The sequence below is a fragment of the Ovis aries genome, chromosome 1, assembly GCF_016772045.2.
Source record: "Ovis aries strain OAR_USU_Benz2616 breed Rambouillet chromosome 1, ARS-UI_Ramb_v3.0, whole genome shotgun sequence".
NCBI classification, from domain to species: domain Eukaryota; kingdom Metazoa; phylum Chordata; class Mammalia; order Artiodactyla; family Bovidae; genus Ovis; species Ovis aries.
This window is the reverse complement of record NC_056054.1, coordinates 115049112-115060651: the sequence shown is the minus strand read 5'-3', so window position 1 is coordinate 115060651 and position 11540 is coordinate 115049112. Positions and strand designations below refer to the sequence as shown.

The 11540-nt window shown below is 37.8% G+C and overlaps 1 protein-coding gene across 13 annotated transcripts in view; it reads right to left on the bottom strand.

Moving 5' to 3' along the window:
* Window positions 1-1906: 1906 nt before the first annotated feature.
* The window catches only part of NUF2 (NUF2 component of NDC80 kinetochore complex), a 40900-nt gene continuing 31266 nt past the window's right edge, over window positions 1907-11540 (bottom strand). For all 13 annotated transcript variants that reach the window (XM_060415736.1, XM_042257144.2, XM_042257147.2 and 10 more), the window contains one exon: window positions 1907-2303. In XM_060415736.1, the coding sequence (XP_060271719.1) occupies window positions 2166-2303 (138 nt within the window). In that variant the 3' untranslated portion in view covers window positions 1907-2165. The remainder of the gene's footprint in view (window positions 2304-11540) is intronic.

Genomic DNA, 11540 nt, shown 5'->3' with positions numbered 1-11540 from the left:
AATATTTAAAATATGTAAAATATTTTTATATTTTTAAAATATAAAATATTTAAAAATATTTTTAAAATATAAAATATTTAAAAATATTTTTAAATTCAAAATATTTGAATTTAATTGGTTCCACCTGCAATCCTGTATTCTACTTTATGCACAAAAAACATTACTCTGAAAAGGTCCGTTAGGCTTCACCAGAATGCCACAAGGTTAAAAATATCTACAGTCACCTCTCAGTATCCGCAGGGGACTGGCCCCAGGACCGGTGGTCTCAGATTGTGTCTGCTGATGCTCAAGGGCCATAGTAGTCCTCCGTATCCACAGTTCTGCATCCATGGATTCAACCCACTGTGGATCATTTATTCAAAAGTTCAACTGAAACAAATTCATGTAAAAGTAGACCCTTGCAGTTCACAGCAGTGTTGTCAGGGTATACTGTATTGGCTATTGAATACCCAAGTCTGAAATTCAGGAAAAATATGACAAATGTTAACAATGTACACAGTGCAGTAAAAGTTGCATGGATGTTTAATTCACGATTGAAGCGGTGGGTGTAGATGAAAGTTTTCAAGGAGGGTACAGAGGTTGAGAAGAGAAGGAGGGTAAAGAGCAGATGCCTAGAGAACACAAACACTCTAGGCAAGAACAGAGAATGAGACCCTCATGGGAAAACATCTAAAAGGAACAGACAAGAGAACCAAGAGAGCAGTGTTACTGAGACACAGGGGAAAAAGTATTGGACAGGTAGAATGTAAGGAAGATAAAGATTAAAATGGTCCAGGGAATTTCGATAACTAGTAAAATGATTTTAGAAAGTTCAGTGAACCAGTATGAATAGAAATAACAGCACCACTATGGGCAGGGAAAGAAATAGAGGCACATATAAATTAGGTTTTCTAGAAATTTGGTTGTGCGGGAAAAAAAAAAGAACAAGAGCTAAAAGTGGAGACAGGTGTTGGTGAGTTTAACATTTTTTAAACATAAAATGAGAGACATGGTCATGTTTACACCTGTTGCCCAGCCCCATAAATAGACCTTTCCATAGGCTGAACTTATTTTTTTAAAAAGCAAGAAAGGGACAGGGCAATAGCTCAATTTTGTGCCCCAACTAGTCCTCCATTGGACACCTAGCCCTTACCACTCTTCCTAGGGCTTTTCCTCTTACTGAAAGCCTACTCTCTACTTACTGTAGTATTTTATATTTCTGTCAAAGAGAAAAATAACTGGAACTCTGCTGCTGCTGCTAAATCGCTTCAGTTGTGTCCGACTCTGTGTGACCCCAGAGACGGTAGCCCACCAGGCTCTACCGTCCCTGGGATCTCCAGGCAAGAACACTGGAGTGGGTTGCCATTTCCTTCTCCAATGCATGAAAAAGAAAAGTGAAAGTAAAGTCACTCAGTCGTGTCTGACTCTTAGCGACCCCATGGACTGCAGCCTACCAGGCTCCTCATCCATGGGATTCTCCAGACAAGAGTACTGGAGTGGGCTGCCATTGCCTTCTCCGAACTGGAACTCTAAATACCATTAATTAATATGTATTGTCTACCACGGCACTGTTCTAAGCAGTTTGTACATTTTACTTTCCTCAGAAAAATGTCTTAGCATAAGACCACCACAATCATACTTCCTCTTTTAATAATTACATTAGGAAGGATGGTATAGTAAAAACATTCCAGACCTCAGTATTATACAAAGCACAGTTCAAATTTTGGCTCAACTATTTACTCTTTCAGGACCGTCATAGTTACTTCACCCATCAAGTAGTTATAAAAATGTCTATTTAGAGCTGTCTGAGTGAAGACCAAATGAGATCCCACAACGCTTGGTGCAAAGTCAGGGCTCAATAATACTAGACCTCTGTATGTTGACAAACGAAGAGACAAAAGCCATGAAAATAACAGGGAAAAAAAAATTTCAAATGCAATTGTTTGTTTTATTTCAACCACTACAACAAGGAGCAGAGACATGAATACCTGCACAATTTAAGTTCATGGAAGTCTACAATAAATGTATTATCTTACAAAATAATAATCTATAAGAGTATATAAAAAATGACTGAGCCAACACTATTTGGTACTTTTGATACTTTCATTAACTTCAACTTAACTATTCCCTTTCAAAATATACAATTAAAAGTTGACAAGCTTTTTATAAAAAGATGTGTAATTCCATTAATCAGGTTGGGTTCTGAACATTTTCTTCTTCAGTTCAGCTGTTTTCGCATCTATTTTAGCATGGCAGTCCTCTGTTGCCTTTTCAATGCCCTCGTGGTATTTCTCCAAAGCAGCTTTCAAGCTGAGAAATATTTCCTAAGTAGAAAATGAAATACAATAAGGATTATTCCATGCAATGACTGAAACTAAAAGTGAGTTATAAGAATTGCAACACTCATTCATATTTATTCACAATATTTTAAAGCCTAAATTATCTTATGCACAAGCACATACAGACACACGTGTGCCTACTCTTATTAAGCCACACAGATACATCAAAAAGTCAGCTACTTAGAAAGAACAAAGCAGAAACATTAACAATGGCTTGAATTCTAAGACATTAAGGACATATTTTTAATAACCAAAGAAAAGTTCTTACTTTGGAGCTTTACATGTTTACCAGGCAAATACCTAGATTTCTGTAAACAGCTATAACCTCTGCATTTGACTCTGATCATCATTTAAATTACATGCAAACAGGTTTAATAAGTATCTACAGGACTGAAAAATATACCAATAACTTTGTTTTAATAAACTGATTGGACAGTCCTACTATAAGCAATAATGAGTTTTCATATAAACCTATACGGATATGTTAAGAATTAAGAAAAAACGACAAAACAATTTTTATCAACTGAATAATAAACCAATTAGTCTGCATGCATTATCTTTTATCTCATGCTTATCAAATGCAATTTTAATCCATTTATTATTGATTTTTCTGGAGAAGGCGATGGCACCCCACTCTAGTACTCGGAAAATCCCATGGACAGAGGAGCCTGGTAGGCTGCAGTCCATGGAGTCGCTGAGGGTTGGACACGACTGAGCGACTTCACTTTCACTTTTCACTTTCATGCATTGGAGAAGGAAATGGCAACCCACTCCAGTGTTCTTGCCTGGAGAATCCCAGGGACGGGGGAGCCTGGTGGGCTGCCGTCTTTGGGGTCCCACAGAGTCGGACACAACTAAAGTGACTTAGCAGCAGCATTGCTTTTTCTTACACAAAACAATTCTCAAATCTTGATACAAGAAAAAGTAGTACGCTGAAAGATTATAAAAGGTGTTCCACCACTGAAATAAAACAGCAGGCCTTTTCCAATGGAAGAAAAAAGCAATAAATGGGTATAATGGTTATAAATATTTTCAATTTTAACTGCTGCTCCCATTAAACTTTTCTTAAACCCATAGTATAGCTAGTGCTTATCTTCGTTTAAATTCTAGTGTAGATACTATCTGATTTTGTGCAAATTATATAGATTATAATTAAATATAGTATGAATTCAAAATGTTTCAAAAAAGAACAACACTATTTCCAGAGACTGCTACCTATGCAAGTTTGAAAACTATTGCTCTAGATAAAGTAAATATAAATAGATGGTGAAGGCTAAACACTTTCCTAAAATCTAAACATGGATCATTATTAAATCATAATACAAAAACAGAAGAGTATACTTAGATTCCCAACATCTAATCAGACATAAAATTACTACAACTATGATGGAATATAAATCATTAGGGAAATAAATAAAAAAATTTTGATACCTTTATTTCTTAAAGCTTATAGGAATAATAAGGTGAATTAGTTGTTAGCTTATATAAACATCATTTAAAAAAACTGGCACAATCAGCAGCTACAGATCAATGTAATTCATGGTTCTATATAGGAATATGTATTTATTCATATTAAAAGCTGAATAAATTTGATAGAAAGACATTACTCAGGAGAAACTATTAAAATGAAGTGTAGCTAAATAAAGATATATAATCTAAATATCTGAACCAACCATTTAGACACACTGAGAGGAACAATTTTCTCCTGAGGACAACTATGTTCTCAAGGAGGAACCAAATCTAGCAGGTAGAGCCTCAATGAATGAATGAAATATTAAAGCCCAATTCCACTGGCATGCCCACAGAAGCAAACGAACATCTGAAGTTCTAAGCCAGGCCTTACAGGATGGTAGCAGAAATTGATCAGAGCCCTCACAAAAGCTACGTATTTCAGTTTCCAATTAAACTCTGTATCCAAGTGGAATTTTATATTAACTTGCATAATAAGTTAAGTCTTACTGTGATGGCTTGGCTGAAGTTAAATACTTTTAAACTCAAACTCAAGTTCTACAGTGTCTAACATGACAACCATGAGAACATGTGATTATTTAAATTTAAACAGTTGCATGCTCCTCAGCTGCACTAGCCACACTTCAAATGCACTGTAGCTACAAGTACCTAATGGCTACCATACTCAGTAGCACAGAACATTCCCAGCAGTAAGTTCTATTGGACAGCATTGGTCTAGGTAATTATCTCACTTTCCAAATCAGAGATATCAGGAATATATAATATCTATGGAGTTTTACGGCCAATATAGCCATTTATCCACCAAGTATGTATTAACTCATCAACCAACATATTACTGAGTGCCTCCTACAACAGCACTGTAAGTAGTATAACAGTACAATGGGACATGCAGTTATGCTTTCTACTATGAAACATACAATCCAGACTAGTTGGGATACTCAGCCCTTAAAATATAGCTAGTATAAACCAGGAACTAAATTTTAAATTTTATTTCATTTAAATTAATTTAAATGCAAGTGTAAACAGCCACATGTTGCTAGTAGCTATGGACAGCACAGATCAGAATAGACTAATAATGCTATAGTATGTGAGGAGAGAAATCAACGATATCTGAAAGGAGCCACAGAAAGTTATACGGAGAATATATTTTTCATTACACCTTAAACAATGAAAACGATTAGCTTAGATACAAAACTTTAATAATCCTAGAAGGTAGGGATCATGGCTTCTTTGTTCACACTTATTCTCTGAATCAAATATAAGGGCTACTACCTAGTAGATTCCTTTCATGGATCATAGCTTTGTCATAGCAAAGTGGCTTAAGTAACTCAAAGACATTATGAGCCATGCTGTGCAGGACCAACCAAGATGAATGGGTCATAGTGAAGAGTTCTGGCAAAACGCAGTTCAATGGAGAAGGAAATAGCAGTCACTCCAGTATTCTTGCCTGGAGAACACCATGCACAATATGAAAAGGTAAAAAGATACTATGCCAGAAGATGAGTGCCCCAGGTCGCAAGGCACCCAACATGCTACCAAGCAGGAGCAGAGAACAGTTACTCATAGCACCAGAAAGAATTAGGCAGCTGGGCCAAAGCAGAAAAAATGCTCCCTTATGGATAAGTCCGGTAGTGAAAGTAAAGTCCAAGGCTGTATACTGTCATCCTGCTTATTAACTTACATGCAGATAACATCAGGTGAAATGCTGAGCTGGATGAATCATAAGCTGGAATAAAGACTGCCAGAAAAGAGGGTGAGATGTATGGAAAGAGTAACATGGAAACTTACATTATCATATGTAAAATAGATAGCCAAGGGTAATTTGCTGTATGGTTCAGGAAAGTCCAACAGGGGCTCTGTACCAACCTAGAGGGGTGGGATGGACAGCGAGATGGGAGGGAGCTTCAAAAGGGAGGGAATATATGTATACCTATGGCTGATTCATGTTGAGGTTTGACAGAAAACTGCCTAATTCTGTAAAGCACTTATTCTTCAATAAAAAAAAAATACTGTCAGGAGAAATATCAACAACCTCAGACATAAAGAATAATACTGCAATACTCTATAAAGAATAATATTGTACAGGAACCTGGAATGTCAGGTTCATGCAAAGTAAATTGGATGTGGTCAAGCAGGAGATGGCAAGAGTGAACATCAACATCTTAGGAATTAGGGAACTAAACATGGACAGGAATAGGCAAATTTAATTCAGATGATCATTGTATCTACTACTTGGACAAGAATTCCTTAGCAAAATGTAGTAGTAGCCTTCCTAGCTAACAAAAGAGTCCGAAAGGAGTACTTGGGTACAATCTCAAAAATGACAGAACAATCCTGGTTTGTTTCCAAGGCAAACCATTCAATATCACGGTAATCCAAGTCTATGCCCCAACCACTAATGCAGAAAAAGCTAAAGCTGACTGGTTCTATGAGACCTACAACACTTTCTAGAACTAAAAAAGACATCCCTTTTCAACATAGGGGATTAGATTGGAAGTAGGAAGTCAAGGGATATCCAGAATAACAGGCAAGTTTGGCCTTGAGTACAAAATGAAGCACGGCAAAGGCTAACAGAGTTTTACCAAAAGAAGGCACTGCTGATAGCAAATACCCTCTTCCAACAGCACAAGAGACAACGCAACACATAGACATCACCAGATGGTCAATACTAAAATCAGATTGATTATGTTATTTGCAGCCAAAGATGGAGAAGGTCTATACAGTCAGTAAACAAACAAACAAACAAAAAACCTCGGAGCAGACTATGGCTCATTATTGCAAAATTCAGGCTTAAATTGGAGAAAAGTAAGTAAAACAACTAGGCCATTCAGGTATGACCTAAATCAAATCCCTTATGATACAGCAGAGGTGATGAAAAGATTTAATGGATTAAATCTGGTAGACAGAGTGTCTGAAGAACTATGGACAGAAGTTCCTAACAGTGTACAGGAGGCAGTGACCAAAGCCAACCCAAAGAAAAAGAAAAGCAAGAAGGAAAAGTGGTTGTCTGATGAAGCTCTAAAAACAGCTGAGGCAAGAAGAGAAGAAAAAGGCAAGGGAGAAATGGAAAAGTATACCCACTGAATACAGAGTTCCAGAGAATAGCAAGAAGACATAAGAAGGCCTTCTTAAATGAGCAATGTAAAGAAATATAGGAAAACGATAGAATGGGAATGATAGGGAGCTCTTCAGGAACATTTCATGAAAGTTCAGTTCAGTTCAGTCTCTAAGTCGTGTCCGACTCTTTGCGACCCCATGAATCGCAGCACACCAGGCCTCCCTGTCCATCACCAACTCCCAGCGTGCACTCAGACTCACGTCCATCGAGTCAGTGATGCCATCCAGCCATTTCATCCTCTGTCGACCCCTTCCCCTCCTGACCCCAATCCCTCTCAGCATCAGAGTCTTTTCCAATGAGTCAACTCTTCGCATGAGGTGGCCAAAGTACTGGAGTTTCAGCTTTAGCATCATTGCTTCCAAAGAAATCCCAGGGCTGATCTCCTTCAGAATGGACTGGTTGGATCGCCTTGAAGTCCAAGGGACTCTCAAGAGTCTTCTCCAACACCACAGTTCAAAAGCATCAATTCTTCGGCACTCAGCCTTCTTCACAGTTCAACTCTCACATCCATACATGACTACTGGAAAAACCATAGCCTTTTAGTCGGCAAAATAATGTCTCTGCTTTTGAATACACTATCTAGGTTGGTCATAACTTTTCTTCCAAAGAGTAAGCGTCTTTTAATTTCATGGTTGCAGTCACCATCTGCAGTGATTTTGAAGCCCCCAAAAATAACGTCTGACACTGTTTCCACTGTTTGCCCATCCATTTCCCATGAAGTGGTGGGACCAGATGCCATGATCTTCATTTTCTGAAGGGTGAGCTTTAAGCCAACTTTTTCACTGTCCTCTTTCACTTTCATCAAGGGGCTTGAGTTCCTCTTCACTTTCTGCCATAAGGGTGGTGTCATCTGCATATCTGAGGTTATTGATATTTCTCCCAGCAATCTTGATTCCAGCTTGTGCTTCTTTCAGCCCAGCATTTCTCATGATGTACTCAGCATATAAGTTAAATAAGCAGGGTGACAATATACAGCCTTGACGTACTCCTTTTCCTTTTGGAACCAGTCTGTTGTTCCATGTCCAGTTCTAACTGTTGCTTCCTGACCTGCATATAGGTTTCTCAAGAGGCAGGTTAAGTGGTCTGGTATTTCCATCTCTTTCAGAATTTTCCACAGTTTATTGTGATCCACACAGTCAAAGGCTTTGGCATAGTCAATAAAGCAGAAATCGATGTTTTTCTGGAACTCTCTTGCTTTTTCAATGATCCAGTGGATGTTGGCAATTTGATCTCTGGTTCCTCTGCCTTTTCTAAAACCAGCTTAAACATCTGGAAGTTCACGGTTCATGTATTGCTGAAGCCTGGCTTGGAGAATTTTGAGCATTACGTTACTAGCATGTGAGATGGAAGGATGAGCACAATAAAGGACAGAAATGGTAGGACTCAACAGAAGCAGAAAAGATTAAAAGAGCAATTGGTAAGAATACACAGAAAACAGAAGGATAATACAAGAAAGGTCGTAATGACTCAAGGAACCACAATGGTGCAGTCACTCACCTAGAGCTGGACATCCTAGAGTGTGAAGTCAACTGGGCCTTAGAAGCATTCCTACGAACAAAGCTAGTGGAGATGACAAAATTCCAGCTGAGCAATTTAAAAATCCTAAAAATGATGCTGTTAAAATGCTGTACTCAGCATGTCAGCAAATTTGGAAAACTTGGGAATGGTCACAAGACTGGAAAAGGTCAGTTTTCATTACAATTCCAAAGACGGGCAATGCCAAAGAATGTTCGAACTATTGTACAACTGCGCTTATTTCCCATGCTGGGAAGGTTATGCTCAAAATCCTTCAAGTGAGGAGTCTGAAGTATGCGAACAGAGAACTTCCAGATGCACAAACTGGGTTTAGGAAAGGCAGAGGATGAGATCAAATTGTGACATTTGTTGGATCAGGGAGAATGTAACAGAGTTTTTCAGAAAAAAACACCTATTTCGGCTTCATTTGACTTTGTGGATCACAACAAACTGTTGATAATTCTTAGAAATGGGAATACTAGATGTCCTTACCTGCCTCCTGAGAAACCTTTCCGCAGGTCAAGAAGCAATAGTTAAAACCAGACATGAAACAACTGACTGGTTCAAAATTATCAAGTTAAGGTTGTATATTGTCATCTTGCTTATTTAACTTATATGCAGATAACATCATGAAAAATGCTGAACTGAACGAATCACAAGTGGGAATAAAGACTGCCGGGAGAATATCAACAACAACCTCAGACATGAAGATGATACCACTCTAATGGTAGAATGTGAAGAGGAACTAAAGAGCCTCTTGACAAGGGAGGAAAATAAAAAAGCTGACTTGAAAATCAACATCAAAAAAACAGATCATGGCATCTGATCCCATCACTTTATGGCAAATAGAAGGGAAAAGGTGGAAGCAGCAACAAATTTTATTTTCTTGGGCTTCAAAATCACTGCAAATGGTGAATGCAGCCATGAAATTAAGACACTTGCTCCTTGGAAGAAAGCTATGACAAACTAGATAGCATATTAAAATGCAGAGATGTCACTTGGCTGACAAAGATCTGCCTAGTCAAAGCTATGGTCTTGCCAGCAGTCATGTACGGATGTGACAGGTGGACTATAAGGAAGGCTAAGTGCTGAATAACTGATGCATTCAAATTGTGGTGATGGAGAAGATTTGAGAGCCCACTGGACTGCAAGGAGATCAAACCAGTCAATTCTAAAGAAAATCAACCCTGAAAATTCATTGGAACAACTGAAGCTGCAGCTCCAACACTTTAGCCACATGATGCAAAGAGCTGATTCATTGGAAAGGACCCTGATCCTGGGAAAGATTCAAGGCAAAAGAAGAAGCCAGCAGAAGATAAGATCATTAGAGAGCATCTCCAACTCAATGGACATGAATCTGAGGAAACTCCGGGAGATAATGGGGCTTCCCTGGTGGCTCAGATGGTAAAGAATCCGCCTGCAATGCAGGAGACCCAGGTTTGATCCCTGGGTCAGGAAGATCCCCCGGAGAAGGGAATGACTCCTCACTCCAGTACTCTTGTCTAGAGAAGTTCATGGACAGAGGAGCCTGGTGAGCCTATAGTCCATAGGGCCACAAAGAGTCAGATACGATTTAAAAACTGAACATCAACAATCTTGTAGGTATATAGACCATTTGCTGAATGGTTGACTAAATGTAGAAATAACTACAGGAAAACAGGGAATTTGGGTTTTAAACAAGAAAGTGTAGCAATAAGAGTGATATTTTAACAGGAATAATTTGGCCTTACTTAGGATTCAGGGCAGATTTGATGCAGGAAATCTTAAGGAATAAATTTTGCAAGTTTTTGCTGCAATTCACGAATATTAGAAAATGATGAATGATAGAATATAGAATATGAAATATTCTATAGAATATTCTATAGAAATGAATAATAGAAATATGATTAGAAAACAGTTGTTATGAATAGTTATCAATGAGTTTTTACAAGTCATGACATTAACTTGGTGACTGTTTGGATATCAGGATTATTTAAAGAAAATCCAAAACTGCAACTCTTTGTGATATTTTGGAAATGATGATGCCACTGAAGAATATGAGGAAACTAAATGAAAAGGAGAGGGAAAGGGAAGGGGAAGGAGACAGAGGCAGAGGGGGAAGAAAAAGTGAGGGTGAGGAAGAGGAAAGACATTGAAAGATGTTAAATTTCATAAATGTTATTTTGTAATGATAAGCTTACCCACTGAAAATATCCATCAGGCAGCTAAAATAAGGAGTAGAGTTGAGGTGGACAGAATAGGAAAAATAGATTTTTGAAAGCTTTATAAATAAAGATGACAATTGAAGCTAGAAGTGATGAAATATCTATGGAAAAGAATTTTTAATGAAAAAGAAGGATCATTAGGATCCAACAAAATTATGAAAAGAAAAATTTGGCAATTTTAACACATCCTTCTTTCCTTTTCATGAAAGATGATTATAAAGTAAGCGAAAGGGTTTTTTCTTTTTGACAAAATGTGTCTCAGTGTCATCACAGGACTTAGAGACTCTCCCAAGCTATTTTGGAACAAATGGATATGACAATGTCATCTGGGTAAAGGCAGAACAACTTAACAAGCTGAACAACTAACTGCATCAAAAGTTTTGCTGCTGCTAAAAATCCAACTTGATATTATGCTTCATTTAACAAAAGCATTGTGCTCTGTGGCTGGTGACACCATTACTTGGAAGACTACATTCAGTACTGATTTCTACATATTAAGTAGAATAAAAAAAGCAGAAAACAGAGCAGAGGACAGTAAACAGAATGGAAATTAAACTATATAAAGAGTGGCTGGAAAACAAGCACTAATTAGCCTGATGAGAAGGCTGAAAGAACCCACGATCTTTATCCTCAAATACCTTAAGCACAATTTTATTAAGTAGAAGAGGGTACAGATTTGTTCCAGAGAGATGATCTTGGTCCACTAGAGTACAGAAATGAAAAATTTTAACTCAAAACAAGAGTTAATAACTAAATAATAACTTTAATAACTAAAGCTGTCCTAGTAGAACAGCTTGCCTGGTGATGAGCTTTGTAATACTGAAACAATGAAGCAGAATACATCAGTGGTTCTCAAGAGATATGCTAAAAAATTTAGGTTCACGGGCCCCACTGCTGATGGTTCTAATTCAATAT